Source organism: Chrysoperla carnea, chromosome 3, assembly GCF_905475395.1.
Source record: "Chrysoperla carnea chromosome 3, inChrCarn1.1, whole genome shotgun sequence".
Taxonomy (NCBI): domain Eukaryota; kingdom Metazoa; phylum Arthropoda; class Insecta; order Neuroptera; family Chrysopidae; genus Chrysoperla; species Chrysoperla carnea.
The window spans coordinates 72,809,533-72,830,378 of NC_058339.1; the positions used below are offsets into that span (position 1 = coordinate 72,809,533).

The 20,846-nt window shown below is 28.1% G+C and overlaps 1 protein-coding gene across 3 annotated transcripts in view; it reads right to left on the minus strand.

Annotated features, from left to right (window-relative positions):
• Window positions 1-997: 997 nt before the first annotated feature.
• LOC123296787 (calcium-binding mitochondrial carrier protein SCaMC-2-A) overlaps window positions 998-20,846 on the minus strand; it is a 51,211-nt gene continuing 31,362 nt past the window's right edge. For 2 of the 3 annotated variants that reach the window (XM_044878439.1, XM_044878442.1), the window contains 2 exons: window positions 4,673-4,831; window positions 998-3,623 (listed from right to left, as the gene is read on the minus strand). In XM_044878439.1, the coding sequence (XP_044734374.1) occupies window positions 2,862-3,623; window positions 4,673-4,831 (921 nt within the window). In that variant the 3' untranslated portion in view covers window positions 998-2,861. Of the gene's footprint in view, window positions 3,624-4,672; window positions 4,832-17,280; window positions 17,677-20,846 lie in introns of those variants that run through there. The other variant, XM_044878440.1, reaches the window with a different exon arrangement.

The following is a 20,846-nucleotide window of genomic DNA, read 5'->3' on the forward strand; positions in this document are numbered from 1 at the left end:
TTAAAAAACTACTTATATTGCTTGATTTTTTGTTGTACATGCTATAATTTATTCTTGTTAAATGAAATTTTACAAGATTTTGTAATAGGAGAACATGTTACTTAAAACATATAACAAAAAATTAATTATGTTAGTTCCATTTTCCTACTTATGTCATAAATCATTCTTCTGTCAGAGAGAGGGTGGGAATTAAAATAACATAAAATATACCCCCCTCTCTTACTTATATGTCTCTTGGTTCTCATAATAATAATCTAAAAAAATGACATTATCTCGACCTAATAATTTATTTAATTAAAAAATAATCGGGACAATGCTAGATACGAACCGAGGTACTCCGTAACCGCAAGCGACTGGGCTAGCCACTATTCTACCTTTGACATGCTATATTTATCAATAATGTAATAAACATACCTATTACTCACCTTTTTTTCAATTAACTTGTTTCCTTAAACTTAGTATTTATTTTTCTTTTACTGACTTTTTTCCATACCCATTATGTATTTGTTTTTACTCACCTTTTTTCAATAAATTTACCCATAAATCAATAATTGTAGTAATATTTTGTTAAAAATATAATCGATGTAAATGATAAAAAATAAGGTAGGTATAATATTGAATAATAATAATTAAACCAGAAAAATTGAGACTTTCAACTACAGAGAGACTTCTCATCCACCCCCCCCCCCCGGACATTTTCAGTATTGTGACGACCATGTTAAGCTAAAAACATTTGACTAACTGTTTTCATTTGTTATGAAAATAAGCAATTTATTTATCTGATTTCTCTAGTTTTTTTTCGACATCTTCTAAATTTTCTTTAAAAAGGAAAGATCATTTGCTACAAGAACAAATTGATTAAGCCCCAAGCATTGAAATGACTTTGTATGAAGGCCTCGTCCTAACTTACGGGTAAATGATTTTGATCATCTCCCTATTTCCACAAAATATTCCGAGTTTAATAAGGTTGAAATGAATAAAATAACACAATTCCATGAACGTTTAAAATATCTTTATTGACTGCCATGTCGTCTTTGGTAAATGCAAGGATAAATTGATTTAATTCAAAGGTTTAGAGAAGGAAATGGCGGAAGAATTAAGAGAATAAAAGGTAAATATGGTAAATTACATTTATAATAACATAGTTTTTTTTTTTTTTTAAATAGTAAAAATAGTTTTTCATTTTAAAAAAGCATTTTAGTTTACAACATTATTTCAAAGAAGCGAACATGAAACACGTCAAAAAAAATTATAAATATAAAAAAATAATCAAATTGAAACAAAAAGAAAAACAAACAAATGATATTTAAATACACACACTTCCGGTTCCATTCACACACACAAACACACGTCCATCCAGAAAATTTTGTTTGAATTAAATTATTTTCCACATAAATCGCAACATTCATTCAAAAAAACAAAACGCGCGCAGATACAAGAGTTTGTCTTTAAAGTTAAATTTACTTAAATAAAATTCATTCTATTTTTTTTAAGTCTCCTTCATTATTACATCTGTAAAATACAGATCGCCGCCATTTTTTAATTTATTATTATTATTCATTAATTTTTACACATAAATTGTGTTCATTTTTAAATATTTTTGAACTAACTATTTAAATAAATTAATTAAATAACAACATTTAACAACATTGATGAATGGTTTTTTTTTGTTTTGAACATTTTATATGATGATTTGACAAAATGGTATTCATTTAAAAACTTGGCGTCACAATAGTTTATTTTTTAAATAAAAACAAAAAAACTAGAGATGCGTTTTTTTTTTTTTTTTTTTGTTAAATTCAAGTTTTCATATTCGGTGTTAATAAAAAGCCCAGGTTGCCGCATTCAACATTTAAAATAAATACGATTTTCTTTTCTTCTCGGCTTTGTAGTGATCGATTTATTATCGAAGATATCTTCGATTTTTTTTCAATTTGCGATTTATGATTCTGAATCATTTTTTCTTTAATTTTGACGTTGACATTCGTAATAAGTGTGGCAAATCGTTACAAACCCCTCTCTCCCACAATCGATTATACAATATTAATCAGCCACTTACGAATAAATGACATTTAAAAAAACACGATTTTCTTTTATTCCCGGCTGCAGTGATCGATTTACCACTGAATATGTCTTCGATTTTGATTCAATTTGCGATTTAGGATTCTGAATCTTTTTATTTTATTTTGACGTTTTAAATACGATAAATAAGTGAATGTAATTTTGAGGTTATTAAAAAAAAAATAACATCCGTAAGTGGGCCAATCGTTACAAACTACCCTCCAATTAATTAGCCACTTACGGATAAATATTTGGGGGTTGTAATACCAAATTAAATATATTAATTTTTATAATATCTATAAAAATCCCATTATTGATAACTTAGCGAGATTAATTTACTATTTAAGAGTTTTGTTTTTAAATATTTTAAAAGAAAGATCTCTAGAAGTCAAAAAATCGGGTTTCATCATATTACCCATTATTCGATTACTCAGGATTATTAATTTGCCACTTACGAAATAAACGCCTGTTTTGAGATTAAAAAAAATACATCTGCAACGATAACAAATCGAATTCGGGTTAATTTATAGCAGAGCAGAATGCAATTCCTTTTAAAACGTAGTTTTATGTAGCTCGAGTAAGATGTTAACTTGTTTTAACACGATTAACAACAAATATATCAATAATTTGAAGTTAAAATTTATACTAATTAAGTTCGATTAGTACTTTTAAAAATGGAATGGTGTTTTCGAATCGATTACTTGCCAGACTTTGAATACGACCACCAATTGGTATTGGTTTTTTTTTTTTATTAAATTTTTGCATTAAATAGTAAATGACAATGATACAATTAAAATGTATCACGTCATATTAACACCTAATATTCGACTTGAATATTCGTAAACAACATAGCTAATACTAACTGCAGGTATAACTTTAATAAAATTGGGTGTGATGCCTCGATATAAGCCAGTGATGCCCTCATTACGTAATATAGTTTTAGCAACACCACGCATCGTGCATTTTTGTAGATCGTTTTTCGAACAGTCTGTTGCTTGAAGCCGTGTACGTATTAGCGCTAATGGATACGAACATACTTGGCCTAAAGTACTGGACGCACTACCACAAGCTAATAGCAAAAAAAATGACGGTTGTTCGTTATTGTTCGGATACGCTTTAATGTAACTCTTTTTTAATGTTTCATAAACAGCTAAATCGATGCCCGCATATGGGATAATTCCCAAAATGTTTGGTATGTATCCCCGATAAAATGTATACGCTCCTTCATGTTTATACATTTTTCGTATTAACTCCCATGCATTTTTATATTGTCCAGTTTTACGTAATGCTAAACGTGTTTTCATCACTTCCAATGGATAAATAGCCGTTTGACTGATAGCACCCGCAGATGCTCCACTAATAAATCGTTCGTATATACCTAGAGTTTTATTTGAATCACCACGTATTAAACGTTTGATTTGTTCATATGCAGCGAATTTTATCGCTGATTCTGGTGCAATTTTTATCACGTTTATTAAATTACCACGCCATAAACAAGTAACACCACCATCTTTTAACATGGACGAAAGTGTTTCACGAATTGTTTGTCGTTCAGCTCCCACCTAGAACAAATTTAAATTTTTATTAGTTAAGAGATCGATAGATGTTTAATAGTACAGTTAATAAGCCGGGAAGCATGGAAACAGCATTGATTTTAATGAAACTTTTTGTAACATGTTTATAGTCATCACAACTCCCCGAAAATGGGGAAAACACTCCCAAAGCTACCCGTTTTCTTCTTTACACACTAGAAATATTCAGTTATTTTTCACCTGATGATTTTTTCTGTGACGCGGAGCCAAGGCCAAAGGACGCCACGGGGGTTAAGGTGGGAATCACCTATCGAGCAAAGCGAGTTTACCATATTATAAAATGGCGTAAATTAAATTGCTTAAGGTATACAGAGTGCTTTTTCAGTTGACCAATGCTTGAAACTCGAAAAATAAGTTTTATTGATAAAAATGCTTCTATCAAAAAATGTTGTGTGTGTAGGCACACACCTTACGCAGACATTAAATTTGACCTGGGTTTTCAAGCTCAATAAAAAGCTTACTCTACTCCAAAACTGGTAATCGATAGATGAACACTTTAAATTAGAAAGTTGTTATTGATTAAACAAGTAAATATTTTCCCGAAAATCGTACAGTTTAGACAAAAACGGACTAACAAGCTTTACCCAAAATTGTTTTTGGTATCAAAATTGTTATTTTGTATAATTGTTTCTGCGAAATCGAAAAAATTTTTCCAATAAATTCAATAAAAGACCATTTTTGTTCAAATTGAATGAACAAACGCACAGAAAGCTTGATTTTTGCTATCAATTATTGTTGTCTAAACTATTCGGTTTCCAAAAAAAATTTTTCAAACAAGAAATGTTTACGTATTAATAAAGAACAACTTTCTAATTTAAAGCGTTCATCTAATTTTTGTCAGTTATGAATCAGAGTGAGGTTTTAATTGAACTTGAAAACTAAGATCGAATTCGTTGCCGGTATAAGATGTGTGCTTTTGATACTAACATTTTTCGTTTGAAGCAATTTCCTCTATTAAATTTATTTATCGAAATTTGCAGATAGTTTGCGCAGATATAAGTTTTAATAATAAAATTTACCTGTAGAAATATTTTGAGTCGATCAAGCGGTGCTGTACACGTTCTTGAAATTGCACCAGCAAAACCACCTGCAGCTAAATGACGCCACCATTTTCCTGTTTGCATTTCACTTTGAGTGAAATCATCAGGAACATTCATATCCTCCCCAATATCCAGGTACTACAAAAAAAGAAAAGAAAATCATTTTAAAACTTTTCAATTCCAAAAAAACTAAAAACTAGACAGAACTCGAAAACTAAAGACATTAAGCAGTGAAATTTGGAAAACCTTATTGCTTTTAGTTTCAAGTTGAAATAATACAACTATATCTTCGCTAGCGAAAAGCAATTCGATATATGTGTGTGAACGATTTCATTGAAATATTTCGTTTACCTTTTTAATTTTATGTAATGGGTTGTCTAAATTGGTATTATTGGTACCAAAATACGATTTATTATTTTTATCCATGATAAATGGCGACTCAAATGAACTTTGAGAAAACGATATATTATAGTTAGATGAAGATGGCATTGTTGAATTCATCTTATACATTAAATACAATTTTACTTTAGAAAACCTTCTTCTAAAATTTGATTCGACATAATAACGTCATTTAGGATGATAGTGGACCGTCCCACTTACAACTGCTTTTAAACTTTATTACGAGAATTTTAAACGTATTTTTAATTTTATATCATAAATTTTCATGTCTATGGTTGGTATATTTCGTTTGAAAAGTTGAAAAAAAATTTTTTTAGCTTTGTTATAAAAAATTCAAAATAGAAATGTGTGTATTGGAATATTCGCCCAAACATTTTTATTTTTCATGACATTTGAGAGACAACAATTTTTTTTTGACATATTAAGTTTTTTTATTTCTATCTTTCAATTGTTTGGTACTTAATTTAAAAATAAAATTTTGAAATCGCTTACACAAGATAATTTGGAGAAAATGTTTTTATTGATTTTCTGTGCAAGTTGCATGCAATTATTTGGTGATACATATTTTTTTGTGCAAGATTCTTCTACGTTTTTTGTACGATTATATTCTTCCATATGACTGCGGACGGTTTGTTATGATTTAATGGGGGTTCTGTAGTCAAATTGAGAGCATCCTTATTAAGTTTAGGAGTTTTACGTGCAAATTTTTAAAACGCTCAATAAACATTTTTTATTTTATAATCAATCAATTTTAATAAAAATTGTGGTAACTGTTAGGGCGAGAAATCCTATAAATGCCAGTTTTAACGAATTTTTAAAATTGTCTGCTAGCTTCAATTCCAACTTCCCGAAAAATACCTGTGCGCAACTTTAAAATCTTAATATGCTCAGAAATCTTTCTTTAGTATATAATTAATCCAAAAAAATCAAAATCGTTTGGGAAGAAAATCATTTAGTTGGTTTTTCGACCCCCATCTCCACAAATCCCAGTATTTTATATTAAGAAGTATAAACTCATAAAAATTTATTATTTTTAACCCCCGAATTAAAAAAAGAATGTTATAAGCTTGACAGCTTTGTGTATATGTCTGTATGTCAGTGACATCGTAGCGCCCAAACGGATTAATCGATTTTGATTTTTTTTGTTTCGTTTGAAAGGTAATTTCATAAAAAGTGTTTTTAGCTATGTTTCAAGGGCAAATTTAGGGGTCCGTTACAAAAAAAAAAAAAAAAAAAATTAAAAAATTGGCGATGATCAAAATCGGTTCAGTTCGGAAAAGGCTTTAAGGAAAAGGGTAATTTAATAGACAGTGTTCTAAGATATATTTCCAGTGCGAGTTTAGGGTTCCGTATCCGAAAAATTTGTCGGGGATTTTTTAAATTTTGTAAATTTCACTTGTTAATAATATTTGGGTTTTTTCAATTGTATAATGATGTACAGGGAGTTTCGTCCATTCATGAGAGGAGAATAAATAATTTGTCTGCTAGCTTCCGTTTTTCACAGTAAAAAAAAACTAATTTTTATCATTCATCTAAGGAAATTTTTTCTTTTTAACTAAGGTTTATGCATTTTGTGACACATACAATTTTACATAAAATGCATTTAGAAATAAATACAAAAGAAATTTTCAGCATGCAACTTTTTGTTAGGAAATTAAGTGTGCCAATTAACAGCTCTATAAAAGATTAAATATTAAACCCTCTCAAACCAAAGTACATAATCTATTGTGATGATAAAGCAAAATTCTTTAATTATTTGATAAAATAATTAATTTTACAGACTAACAAATTTTAATTTCCATACAAACATTAAATAAACTTCACAATTTTTTAATTTTCATAAAAAAATATCAAATAAAATTGAACCTTGTAGTAATTTCATTTGAACTTTGATATTCTTTTCTAATCAAAGTAAAAAATGTATATATGATGTATGCACAATCATTGCGGTCCGTAGATAAAAATAGACCTATTGTTTTTTTTGAAAATATAATCATTGAAATTGTGTTACCTTTTTAGTAAAAGAGACGGTATAAGGTCGATTTAAACCCATCTAATAACCTGATGAGATATATTTTTTATGAAATTTAAACATTCCTGTCATAGTTTTTCTAAAAAAAAGTGTTCATGGCCATTTTTAATTAAATTAATGTAATTAATTCTTTCCATGAACGGTTTTTTCAGGCAAGCCTGACCCATTATTTTCGTAATTAAATTATTTTTCTTCTGATACCAATTTTGACTGGTTTACAGATCGGTGTAGATCTGCTTATACCATATGAACAGGTAAGTCAATATAGGTAACCACACCGATTTGTTAATAATCGAAATTGGTATCAAAAGAAAGATAATTAAATTACGAAAATAATGGTATACGCTTGCCTGAAAAAAGTCGTTCATGAAAAAATTGACTAAAATTAATTTAATTAAAAATAGCCATGAACACTTTTCGACAGAAAAATTATGATAGGAGTATTTAAAAATCAATAAAACTTCAAACAAAAATAGTCCCATCTGGTTATCAGATGGCTGAAGATCGACCTTATACCATCTGTTAGACCATATCGATTTGACTTCAGTTTCAGTGGTTTGAACAAACCTTTCTTGTCATCTTTCAATTTCAGATCAGTGGTTTTTATAGGCAATATGTATTACATCCATGTCACTTATTAGCCCAGGCGGAGACAAAAAAGAAAAAACTTAATCCTATACTTCTAATATTAGAAAATATTTGCTTGTTATCTAAAAGTGGTTATTTGAAAAGACAGACTTAAATTTTCATAATACGTTTGAATAATTTCAGAACATGAGAATTAAATCTATTTTTAGATTTGATTTAGCGTCGCGTCGTTTTGACAAACATACAGTAAGTAAGTTCACATTCATAGTTAGCAGACAATTATTTTGTCTGTGTGTACATATTGTTAAATTATTTTTATGTAACACAACTCATTACTTTGTGGTCTGGTCCTAATGTTTCTAGATTGTTCTACGAGTATGACTCTAGATTTTCTAAACATATCTCTCCATTGACTGTAAGATGTGCTATAAGTAGCTATTAAACTATTAAAGTAAATAAATAACCCAAAATAATAATTTTAATTCAAAATGTGTGATAATATTTCGACAGTATTTTTCCTAACTTTTTTTTTTTTAATTATTATTTAAGATAGAACTAACTCATTATCTGTTTTTATTTTTTATAAATCATGTAAATATTTTGGTGATATAATCATAAATTTCATGTTAAAATTTATACAAATTTTTGTTAGCCTTAATATGCCAGGGAAAAAAGTATTTTCCCAGATCTCTAGACGAAAGTACGGTCTTCTCGATTGTAACTCCAGGAAAAGCTTTTTGGCTTGATCCTAGGTTAGAAAATAATAATTCCTGTGATATATAGCCTTGGTCTTTATATCACATATGCCACAAAAATGGTTCTTCCCTTAGTTAAATACAGCTAGTAAGATCTTACTTTCGAGTAGGGAACAGAGAAAATAATATACAACCAATGCCAGAATGTTGAAGCCCTGGCGTATGTGGGATAAAAGTCGGTGCATTGTGTCACACTGCTTTTTTTCCTGAAATAATTATCGTACAGAAGTCTACCGGGAGCCATTCGAAAGCTAAAAGTTTCTTCTACGAAGCTCTTTTATTTTTATAAAGAAATTTAATTTTTAAAGAAAGTTTATTATGATTTTATGAAAAGACATTTTTAGTTTTTATAGTTATCTAAAATAGTGTATCAGTAATTTTGTTGATTTAATTTTACTAATTATTTTTTATTTAATTAAAGACTTTTGTACTTTTGGGAACCGGTAGGAACCCAGTAATTATAAAATAGTTAAGTACTACTCTTCTCTCTTTATTACTTTTTATTCAGCCGAGTAAACTTTGTATAATTTATTGTTTATTTTTGAAAGGGTAAATAAAAAGAGCAATTGGGTTTTTGCATGAAATTCATTTTTCGAATTTCTTAATCATATATGAAAAAAAACCGTAAGCGGGATGACAAAAAGTAAAATTAAAATTCGGCCAAGAAATACGAATGGTAAAAGCATTTTAAAGACAGATATTAAACAGAGAGATCCGATAATTGTTCTTATCGTCAGTCAGAAATCAGAAATATGCTATAGCATAGCTACATATGGTATGCCATAGCTACTCCATGTCAAATACTGTTTTGCTAGAATGAGATAAGAACAAAACTTTGATGACTTTTATCTTGGTTGTTTTATAGTTATTCGAACAAAAAATTTTCTCGGTGTTTGTTACATAAATAAGTTTTTAATAAAGCAAAAAAAAAAAAAAAAAAAAATCATGCAAATTCCCAATTTATGGTAACCAAAAATTTACCATTTGATTTAATTGAGCTCTTTAATCAGTCTAATTTGTAATAAAGCAAAAATTTGAAATTAACATCGTGCTTTATTTTGAATTTCAAAATTTTACGAGATGCTTGAGAAATCTTGTTCGAAAATTTTCGTGCTTCAAGAAGAGATCGATATTATGTAATATTTTACTTTTTGTCCTAAATAATAAATTTTCTCCAACGTTGATTACAACATATTTAAAATAAAAGAAACATTATAAAAAAATATAATAAATAAAGTAATTGTAAATATTGACCAGAGCACCAGTCAGTTTAGGTCCTTTATTAAATAAACAATTTATATTAATTAAATAAATAATGATGGTAGAGGTAGCTATTTCTAAACAATGTTTTAGTAACACCAAAAAAAATATTATCATGATCATAATATTATTATTGTTATCATTATCAGAGTAATTACTTATAGTGAATGATGTTCAATGCCTTTTTATTACAACAAATTAATTTATTTTAATTTATTTATTTACGTATCGTATCGTCAGACTCACTTTGGTTTGACGTTTTATTTATTTAATTATTATATTTATTATTGTTTATATAATCGCAATTTACACTCTAAATTTTCCAAGAATCCTCTCCTGAATATTACACAAAAACAATTATTAATAAACACTTTAAAATAATTCATTTTTATAATCGAAACCAGAGATAAGTGAGAAAAACGTATGGCGGTTAAGTGGAATTTCCGTCTTAGATACCAAATACCCTAGACATGCAAAAATGCGAGCTCATGATTTGAAATAAAACTTTTCTTTATATGACGGTTGAAAGTTTGCATGAAACTTGGTCAATTTTGAAGTTAGGAATATAAAAATGCGAGCTCATGGTTCAAAATAAAACTTTTCTGTATTACTACTTTCAAAAAATTCATTCATCAAGGGGTTAAAATATAAGGTGCAAGTTTTTATGAAACTTTGTCATTTTTTAAGTTAAATGTACAAATTGATATCTGTGCTTATGATGTGAGACAGACGAAAGTTTACTGTATCACTTTTTAAATTGCATTCTTTAAGTAAGCGCAGTAAACTCCATGGCTGAATGCCGCATTATTTTCCAAATGGATGTAAATAAAGTTGATTTGTCAGGGGCGGGCTAAGAACAAACGGGTTGAAGGATACCATGTGTATCTTCGAAGTTGGCATTGTCTATATTGTCAGTAATATACCTATGGAGAGTAGTATATATGGTATAGAGTGAATAAGTGAGGTAAAGATGCGTTCTCTAAATGAATCATGTATGGAATCCATTGAAATGAATCATTATAACAAGCGAAGCCGTGGGCAGAAGCCATTATTAAAAGTTTTCAAAAAAAAGTAAAAAGATAAAAATCGTTTAGAATATAATGAATTGACTCAAACAAATTGCATATCAGTGTACATTCTTTAAAGATTGGATTTTGGCAAAATATAATCAATGAAATCAATCAATGCATTATCTTATTGAAAAATTTTAATCTTTGTGGATCCATTGAAAAAAATTCTACACGCGTACTTTTTATTTCTAAAGAATTGCTTTATTTTAGTTAATATAGCTATCGGTAAATACGTCAAAATATTAGGTATTTGTTCCAAAAATAGTCTATAATAATGGATTTAGATTATCTAAAAAGACATAATAATACAATAATAGTAATAATTCCTATAAAAATTGTATGATGTCATTCAGCAAATATCAATTTCACAATGTTTTTTTTTTTTTTTTTTTTTAATATAATGAAATTATGTTTATTTTTAGCGAATTTTTGTGGCTAAAGTGCATAGAAAATAGCAAAAATTTTCTTCAAATGCCCATCAATCGTATCTAGTTGATATAAAAGTAAATAAAAAATTTTGTCTGAATACAAAAAGAGATATGATGTACATAAATAAATCTTCTAAATTCTAAGACCTTCTTGTTAAAAACAAACCTCTCACAAGCAATATGTTCCTAGTCCTTGAATTTTTTAAAGTTCGAAAGTTATAAAAATCGATATGAAAAACATTTGGTTTACCTTTTTTTAAATTCGTTTATGTTTAATTTATAATTTAATTCAACATAAACGAATTTTATAAACCAAAATATTATTTTTTATTTTAGTTGAAATTAAAACTTCTAAGATTAAAAATAAACAAAACATTTCTATAGCATTTTCTGCTTAATTCGAAAGATATTTTAATGTTTTTAATATAATGATAAGAACATAGTGTTTGTGAGAGGACTTTTTATGGAAACTTATTCAAAATTAGACATTGTGTACTCCACGAAAATTACGAATTAATAAATATATCAGAAGTTATGTAGTCTAAGATCCTTTATTTAAGGTAGTATAGATTCCATCAATGTGAGCAATGGGGATTCAAAATTTTTTTTCATCCCGGATGCAAAAAGAGGGTGGTGCCATAAATTTAATCACTATGTGTGTCTGCCTGTGGCACCGTAGCTCTTAAACGGGTGAACCGATTTGAATGTGGTTTTTTTATTTGAAAGCAGGTTTTCTAGTGATGGTTCCTAGATATGTTTTATCAAAATCGGCCCAACCCCCGCACTAATAAGAGGAGTATTATAAGTTTGAAGTGTGTTTATCTGTGTATCTGAGTGTTTGTCTATGGAAACAAAGGTTCTAAACGGATGAAATTTCTTGATCGAGACTGTTCTATAGTTAAGCTTCACAAAAATCCGTTCAGATTGGAGGGAGTCATTTATATATTTTTTGGGGATATTCAAAAATTGAATTTTGAACGAGGCTCATACACTTTTTGATCCAACTACGTACGCGTATCATCAATAAAAATGAGTTATTATTGACTCATAGATGAACACAAATGTCCATGATCACTTATTTAGTTGTAACTTCATACTGTATTGTCGTGATTTCCAATCGTGACTCATGAATGATATCAACTTCTGAATAAATTTAATCTTTAAAAAAAAAAGTTAAATGAAATTTGAATGTGATGTTTGAAAGAATCTAAAAAATTTTGTTTTAAGCAGAGAATGTCAAAAATATTTATTCTAATTTGAATTTGAAATGAAGACATTAGTAATTGAAAACACACAAACGGAAGTTAAGAATGAGAAAATGAAATTTTCCTACAAATTTTTCTATAAATAAAATGAAGTTTTTAATGAAAGAAAAACAAAATCGGAGGGTTTATTTCTTACTTACAAGTTCAACAAAAGTCTTTTCAAAAAGTATCTGTAAAAAATATATGAAAAATCAAATCTATTCAAAAAATTGATGCGAAATACAAATTATTCCAAAATGGTATTTAAACAAATTAGTCACAACTTAACTATTTTGTTATCGCACAAGGAATAAATCAATATTAAGGTCACTTAATGGGGGAAGAATTAGTTTAAATAATTTTTAGAATATAATATACGCATGTCTGTAAATGAATGAAATCGCAGCCTAGAAAATATAGAAGAAAATTTTATTTGGAGATACTTTTTAAGGAAAATATTTAAGGTGTTTCGATATCGTTTAAAAAAATATCAAAAACTTTAAATTTTATTTATCAATGAATCATCCTTTTATACGTCTTTTGAGAAAAATTCATATCGATTCTCTGCACGATTTAGGAGAAACTTTAACTATCAAAGTCAGTGTTTTTACCAAAAAGAGGGCCCATTTTTAAAACTACAGAGAATCGATATAAATTTTCCAGAAAAGACCTATACACAAGTGATTAATTGATAAATAAAATTTTAATTTTTTGTTATCATTTTCATTTCAACTCTTTCTAAATAAAAAATCACTTGTTTGAGTATTCTAAGTGTTATAACTCTATTGTTATTCATTATATGTGAATGACATGTAATGTTATAGTAATAACACTTAGAATGGTTTAAGTTTTGCATTAAGTTTTGACTGACAATGAGTTTATTTAAATTATTAAACAATAACATTGAGAAAGTTCTTACTTTTGGTATCATCAGTGGAGGATTTAAGGGGAGGCTAAGGAACAGTTGTCTGGGCCCTCAAAATAGGGCACCAAAAGAGGACCTGAAGACCCGAATTTAGGAAGACTAAAAAAAAGGTAGGGAAAAGACAAAATTTGTATAAGAGGAAACGACAAGGGGGCACCCAGTTCGTAACGAAAACTAAAAAACGCCAGGACACCTAGGGAGATTTATCCCACTGGATTTCTTTTCTTAAATCCGCCACCGGGTTTGATTATAAGTTTGAAGCTTAACTTCAGGAATATTGATTGATATCAGTTTTTATGTAAATGGTAGCATTTTTGACAAAAAAACAACTAATGGTGTTTTCTTGGCATTTGCGAAAATTTCGCACGGATTACTAGTTAAGTACAATTAAAATTTTTTTTAGAAATTCAAAATAAAATGGAAAAAGAACGGGAAGTAAAAATTACTGTCATGTCTAATCATTTAATTTTAATAAATGTACATAAACTTTGAAATCAAACACAATCGCTTAAAATAAGATTGATAAAACCGTCAGTGTCACGTTTCCATGACTATGGTTGGTTGTCTTTCACTTCTTATAAAGTTATAACCAATTTTAGTTTAAAATTAAATTTATGAATTGAAGGCTCTTTATTTATAATTCTAATTGGAGATCACGTTTCAATAAACATTTTTTTTCTAAGTCGAGAGCCATACAAAGACTTTCGTAGTCATTTCAAAAGGGATAGAAATTTTTCATAGCAGGCACTCTTCACATTTGAAAAATTTTAATTTTAAATTTTCTTAAAATTGAAGAATATTTATTGAGAATGACACATTTCATATTTTTTTCGGACATTCAATAAAACAAGCAGTTCATATGAGTGTATAAGTTGCCTTAAACAATGCAGTATTAATTGTTTTATTATAACAAAGACTCATCGGGATCAAACACCCGGCAATTGAAAAAAAATTTTTAATTATAAAAATTTTTAAAAATTAAAAAAAATAGAAATATAGGGATACCATGTTATGACATCATATTGGATCTATTCGGGTTGTTTTAATAGCCAATTTAATTCCTAAAAGGTTAGAGATAATACACTTTACATTTTTTCGAAAATCGATAGCTTTCGAAGGAAATGTGACTCACGAAACGATATTCGGCAAATCGGAGATTGATATCACCTTCCAAAGACAAGTAATCGTAAACGAAAAATGTCTACAAACAAATAGGAACGCAAATGCGTGCACACATCATTTTAAAAGTGGTGTTAATATATTGCCAAGATAATGAAACAAAGATTTATGTTGAAAAATTCGATTTGAATTTTCAGACCCATTACAATAAAAACTCTTTCTTTAAATGTTTAGTCGTTGTGAAATGACTGTCAAAAACCACAGCTGGTCGAAGATTTAAGATTATAATATATATTCTTTCACAATGGGAAAATAAAAATTTTCATATCTCCATATGTAATACGACTGCCAATTAATTTTAAAATGCTTTGAATGCCAAAACCTTATGAAAATGAATTTTTTTGAAGATAATAAATTATTATCAGTATTTGTAATTTATTTCCTTTTTGAATGAAGTTATTTTTTGTTTATTGTTCGCTTGGTCGGTAACTGATTACTTTGGCCTTGATTCTAACTATTTTATTACATATAGTTACCTAAATAATTATTTATAAATTTTTTATATATTAGTAATGAGTTTTTAATAACCAAAATTTTTATTATTTTACAAGCCACATCCCCTCGACTTTCTATATTTAATTACTATTTTTTATAATTTTCCATTTAGAACACAGAAAAATTAATGAGTTTTCTTGGCTCAAAAACTTTTTTATTTTTAAGGTAAAATTTTCGTTCTTTTTTGAGCTAAGAAATTTTTCTAGGTTAGATAATATTGGCTGCCCACGAGAGACACACCTAGGTCATAGGGCCCATTTGAAGTAAGAAATTTAATTTCTTCTCGATTCAAGAAATTTTCCCTTTTAAAACAAAACAATATTATTGATTCAAGAATTTCTTTTTTCGCAAAAGAACAGAAAACAATTCAGGTAAAAAAATAATTCTTACCCAGCAGAATAGGTAATAATTTCCCTATTTAGAAAATGATTTCATTGATAAATTATAGTAAATTTTATTTTTAACATATTTGCTTATGATAAATATTTTTATTTTCCTATTAGTAATAGTAATTTGCCAAAATTCTATGTTTACTCACTCTAGAAGCTCTCTTTTACTAAAGTTAGATTTGGATGAAAATTTAAAGAGATTGAAGCCCCATTAAAGCTAACCTGAATTCAAAACAAACGCAGTATTTTTTCATAAATTTCATTGTTTTAGGTTAAACTGTAAAAGACACAGTTTCTTGGAAAAAAAAAGATTATTAAACTGATCAACATTTAATAATTTGCATATACAACTCATTTAAACCTCTGGATAGCTAAGCCTATTTCTCAGGGATTTTCTATCCTTGACAAGTGCTTAATTTTAAATTATTTAGTGAAGTATTGGTTAGAAACCAGAAAATAATTAATTAATTATTCAGAAAATTTTGACCAGTATTCGATTTTGCAGATAATTGGCAATAATAAACTATTTCAAATAAATTTTAATAAAATCTCATAATTGCTTTTGAGAACGCTTCCAAGGGATGGGACCTATTTATATACAGGGTTACTATTTAAAAAAAAAAAAATGCTCCAACAAGATTGTATAAAAATGAATACTAATATAGTCACAAGTTATTTTATTTAAAAATAAAATCCGTTCTTTAAACTTAAAAAAAAAAATTATTAATCTTTGCCAAGCCATATGATTTATTTAATTTAATTCAAACATATGTTATGCCGACCTATGACCATCAAATAATGCATTCGTTTATCCCTTCCCCTTTTATCCACAAACCATTTTTTTATTAAACTGTAGGTGAAATTTCCTTAAGGTAGTACGAACACCAAGGCAATTTTAGATTTAGAATTGAAATTATTTGTACCTTATTTCATCTTTCATGATGAATTTTGAACTTTATGAATATAGACGAAAAATACGAATAAAATATTTCGATATCTGCCTTGGTTTTCGAAATATTGAAAGCTAAATAATTAAACAAAATTTTCAATTTTCGATATTTTAAAAATTACCGCAGATATCGAAAAATTTTATTCTTACTTTTCGTCTTATATTGTCAAGTTATAACATAAAATTCACCATCAAAACCGAAAATATATATATATATATTTTTTTAATCGTCCCAATTACCGTGCTTACACATTCTTACAACGGGTTTTTTTTTTCCACAATTTATTTAAGGTTTTAACTTTAAATACTTTTTTTTTTAATTTCCATTGACTACTTTTAAAGAAATCTATGTGATTTTATCATCCATTTACCGTTTTCCCTTATAAGACCAATGTTAAAAATGCCTACTTTTGAAGTCATTTATTTATTTAAACAGTCGCGTAATCCTTCCTAAAATTGCCAGAATTGTTTTAGACTTAGACCCACTTCATAAAAAAAGAAATCTTTGCTTAAAATTGCCTTGGTGCTCGTACATCCTTAACGAGTTTGGCGCCATATTTATTGCATTGCATACATTGACTTCTGCATACCATGGTTGAAGCATGGTAAGTGTCTTGTCAAAAATAAACGACTGATGCGCAAGTCAGACTTAACAAATGAAAGTTAATTATACACGTGGTTACTTATTACAAGGTTGTATCAAAAACCCGGCAGAGGGGACCCATATGGAAAATTAATAATGCTTTATCGGTTACGCAAAAAAAAAAAATTGACGTCAAATTAATTGAAATGGATTTGAATTCAAGTTTTTTATCAATTGAAATAATTGATAAAAATTACATCATCGTTAAAATTTTTGGAATTTGATGCTTACCCGTAAATATAAATAACGGAAAAGTAAAACTAAATCCTCCAGGAATTCGGTACCAGCACCGGCAACGACTTCTTGTTCAAACATTTTGATTATTTTTTTTAAATATCACAGACTAAGAAAATTTTATCTAAATTAAACTAATATAACTGCACGTCACAGGAAATCACAGATGATTTTCTTCTTATTTTTTTCAATTTCACACACGCACACAAAATAATGAAAATTTGGGGGAAATATTGAAGAAAATTAAAAAAAAAAATTGGGAAGCGATTTCACTGCACTTCACAGTTGTTGTTAACAATATAAAACCTCTCTCCAAATTAATTTTGAAGTTTATGAGGAGTGGGTACACAGTGTGACTACATAACAACGTTGAACACAGTGTACTGAGTACGGTTTTTACTTCTAATTAAAAAAATTCTTTAGATTATGTGAATTGTATGTTCCCTCTCGCTCGCTCTACTGTACTGTTACCCCCTCCTCACTTTTGATAGTGTAAATTCATAAGTGTCTATTTCGTCATAGCGTTGGTAGACGCGCCAATTCTGTATAGTACAACTCATTGATGTGACGTCATAAATCATATTCCAGTGGAGAGAACATAGGCAGCATGTGATGAATCGATGAGTCGTATTACAAAGTACAAATACTTTTTTTCAAATAATCGTGTACATTTACAAGCTAACATCACGATAACGATTTACACGTTAAAATTAATTCAGACTAAAGGTAAGTGAATCCTAACTGAGATTTACAATTTAAACACTTAAAGGTCAGTCCCCCTATTTCGAAAAAACTTTTTTGAGATACACATTTCGTGACTAAAGAACGGATAAAGATACAAGATCGAGTCTTAGCTCAAAATAAGTATTTTTGAATGATCTTTCTTTCTCATTTCATGTTATCCATTTACTTTCAAATTTAATGTTTTCAGCGAAAATCAATAGTTTTCCCAAAAAACAGCCTGTTTTCAAAAATTAAAAAAAAAACCGCAAAAAATGATTGTTTCGGGGCAAATTTTTGTGGTTTTTTGTTTTTTATAACAAATAGGAGGATTCAACGATTAGATAAATATGAATTATTAATTTATTTTCTCAAAACTTCCCTGACCTTTAAAAGGGCAAACCTTAGGTATTTATAATTTTAAACGTATGTTCTTTTTGTACTCCAGTGTGCACTCTTACACTGAGTGTAAGGTGCTCTAAAGTTTTTAAATATAACATCTAACTACGAATGTTTGGATTATATAATTTTTTAACGTGTAAATCATTTTTTATGCTGACTACGTTATCGTGCAAACATACATTTTTTTGTATTATAAAATACCTATCTCTTTTTATATATTTTTGACATTTGATAGGAATTTATTCCGTTGAAAGAATTATTAAAAATGTCAAGTATTTGAGGTTATATTTCTAGACAAGCGTGTATTGAGGTTATATTTTAAAAGCTTGAGTTGCTAATAAGTACATATTCGTTTTAACCGTTAAAACTTTCAGTTGGCGTAACGAATAATTTTAAACAATAAATGGTTTCATTAGTCATAGTGGATGAGCTATGAAATTGCCTTCAAAAATTTCTCTATTTATATTTGCAGATGGTGTAGCATCAATTTCTATAATCATAGAAATATTATTATTATAGAGAGAGCTAAAGGTGTTTTTTTAAGGGCAACAATTTTTTGTTTAATAACCGATATGGAGAGTAGAGGCGCACTCTTCCCTCCATAATAACCAATTTGACCATAGAGATAATATCTCTTGATCATAGAGATAGTATTCATATCTCTATGGATTTGACACCAGGCAGTTGCTTTGTATTCAGTTTCGTTTCCAATATCATATTGAGTAGACTCAAAGACAGGAAAACGCTTTCATATTGTTGAAATTTTTTTAATTTTTATAAAAATTTATAGAGTTTTATATTTTTATGAAAATTTATGAAATGTTTTATTAATACGCCTTTATTTTTTACCTTTATCAAACAGCGTTTTTTGACAAAGATAGAATATATATGCTATGTCTTTACTTAAACAGTTTTTTGATATCTGACCAAAACCAAAAATTATCATTTTTTTAAACGAAAAGGTCTATTTCACGTTGTGGACCTATTAATTAGCCTCCAAGATTGTGCTACCTAACCCCATTAAAATATTTTCTTTGAGGATACGTAAAGTTCAACAAGCGACCGCAGTTGTTACGAAAATTGTGCATCCAGGCTGCGCCGTCTATGCACCAGCCGCGGTGGTCGAAATCATTTTTAAACATTAATGGCATAAAAAATTATTTTTCCAATAAATACTCCAGTAAACGAGGCTTAAACCTAAACCTGCAAAAGCACCACTAGGCACCATATGATCTAGAGGGTAAATAAAACTTAATCAAAAAATTTTAATGGAAATCGGCGCTACAGGTCAAACTTTGGAGTTTCCATTTTTCTCCTCGTTTTTGGAGTAAAAGCCAGTTTCATTGTTATTAAAAATATTTTTTTTTAAATTTTAATTAAAAAATGTGAAAAGAGTATGGATTTTTCTAAAATTTCCAAAAAATAAAAATAAATGAAAAGGAACATTTTATTATTTGTTTCTTCCAATTTGGGGAGATCTTGCCAGTTCTAGTCTATAGTTATAACTCTATAGACATAACCTAAAATATTTTTAGAAAATTTATAAATTAGGTAAACAGGCCACCAGCCACCTGTTAACCCTACCATTTCTACATTAAATACATAAATTCTTTTTAATAAAAAAATGTAAAATAAAAGTATAAATAAAGTAACCTTGTTGTAATTAGCAATATAGTCAGCAATGCAATATTATCATTTTTTAAATTTTTATTATATAATATAAAATAGAAAATGTGTTAATTATAATTCAAAAAGAATATTTTGTAGTCATTAATAATTATTTTATAATACTTCTAATAGTTTTAAATGCGCACTAACACTTTTATAAAGATATCGATCGTACTTTTACACAAACGTTCATAAGCTTCACTTGATTTTTTGTAATTTTTTTAAGTGATATTCATCTAAGGGAATATTTGAGATAAATTTTGACTCATCGAGTCATCAAATGTAGGGTTTCCACTTAGGTTGAAAAGAGCCTAATGCGACTTTTTTCGTATTTTTTGGAGATGTTTTGTTTTGTTTTGTTTTTTTTTTTTAAATAGCTAGATAGTAGCACACAAAAATCTTTCATATAAGTAGCACAATCGGACAACCCTGATCGAATGAATCGAATTTTTGAGTTTGTAAGTGATTACGTCTATGTTTTTGTTTGTAATAGGGATCATTTCGTTTCAACAAAGTCGGTAAGTATGAGATGTACTATATCGACAAATGTCATCTGTTATTGCATAAGTGAACGAAGTCAGTAGGTATGAGATGTACTATATCGATAATTCACGGTGGGCGAAAATACGTATCCACGTAGAATTTACAGCTGTATTAAGAAAAAAGCTAACCATGGTTTTTTGGATCATTTTTGCTCTAGATATTAACAAAAAACACATAATATAAAATTTTGTTTTTTTCTTAATTTAATCTTTTAGAGTAGAAATAGATTT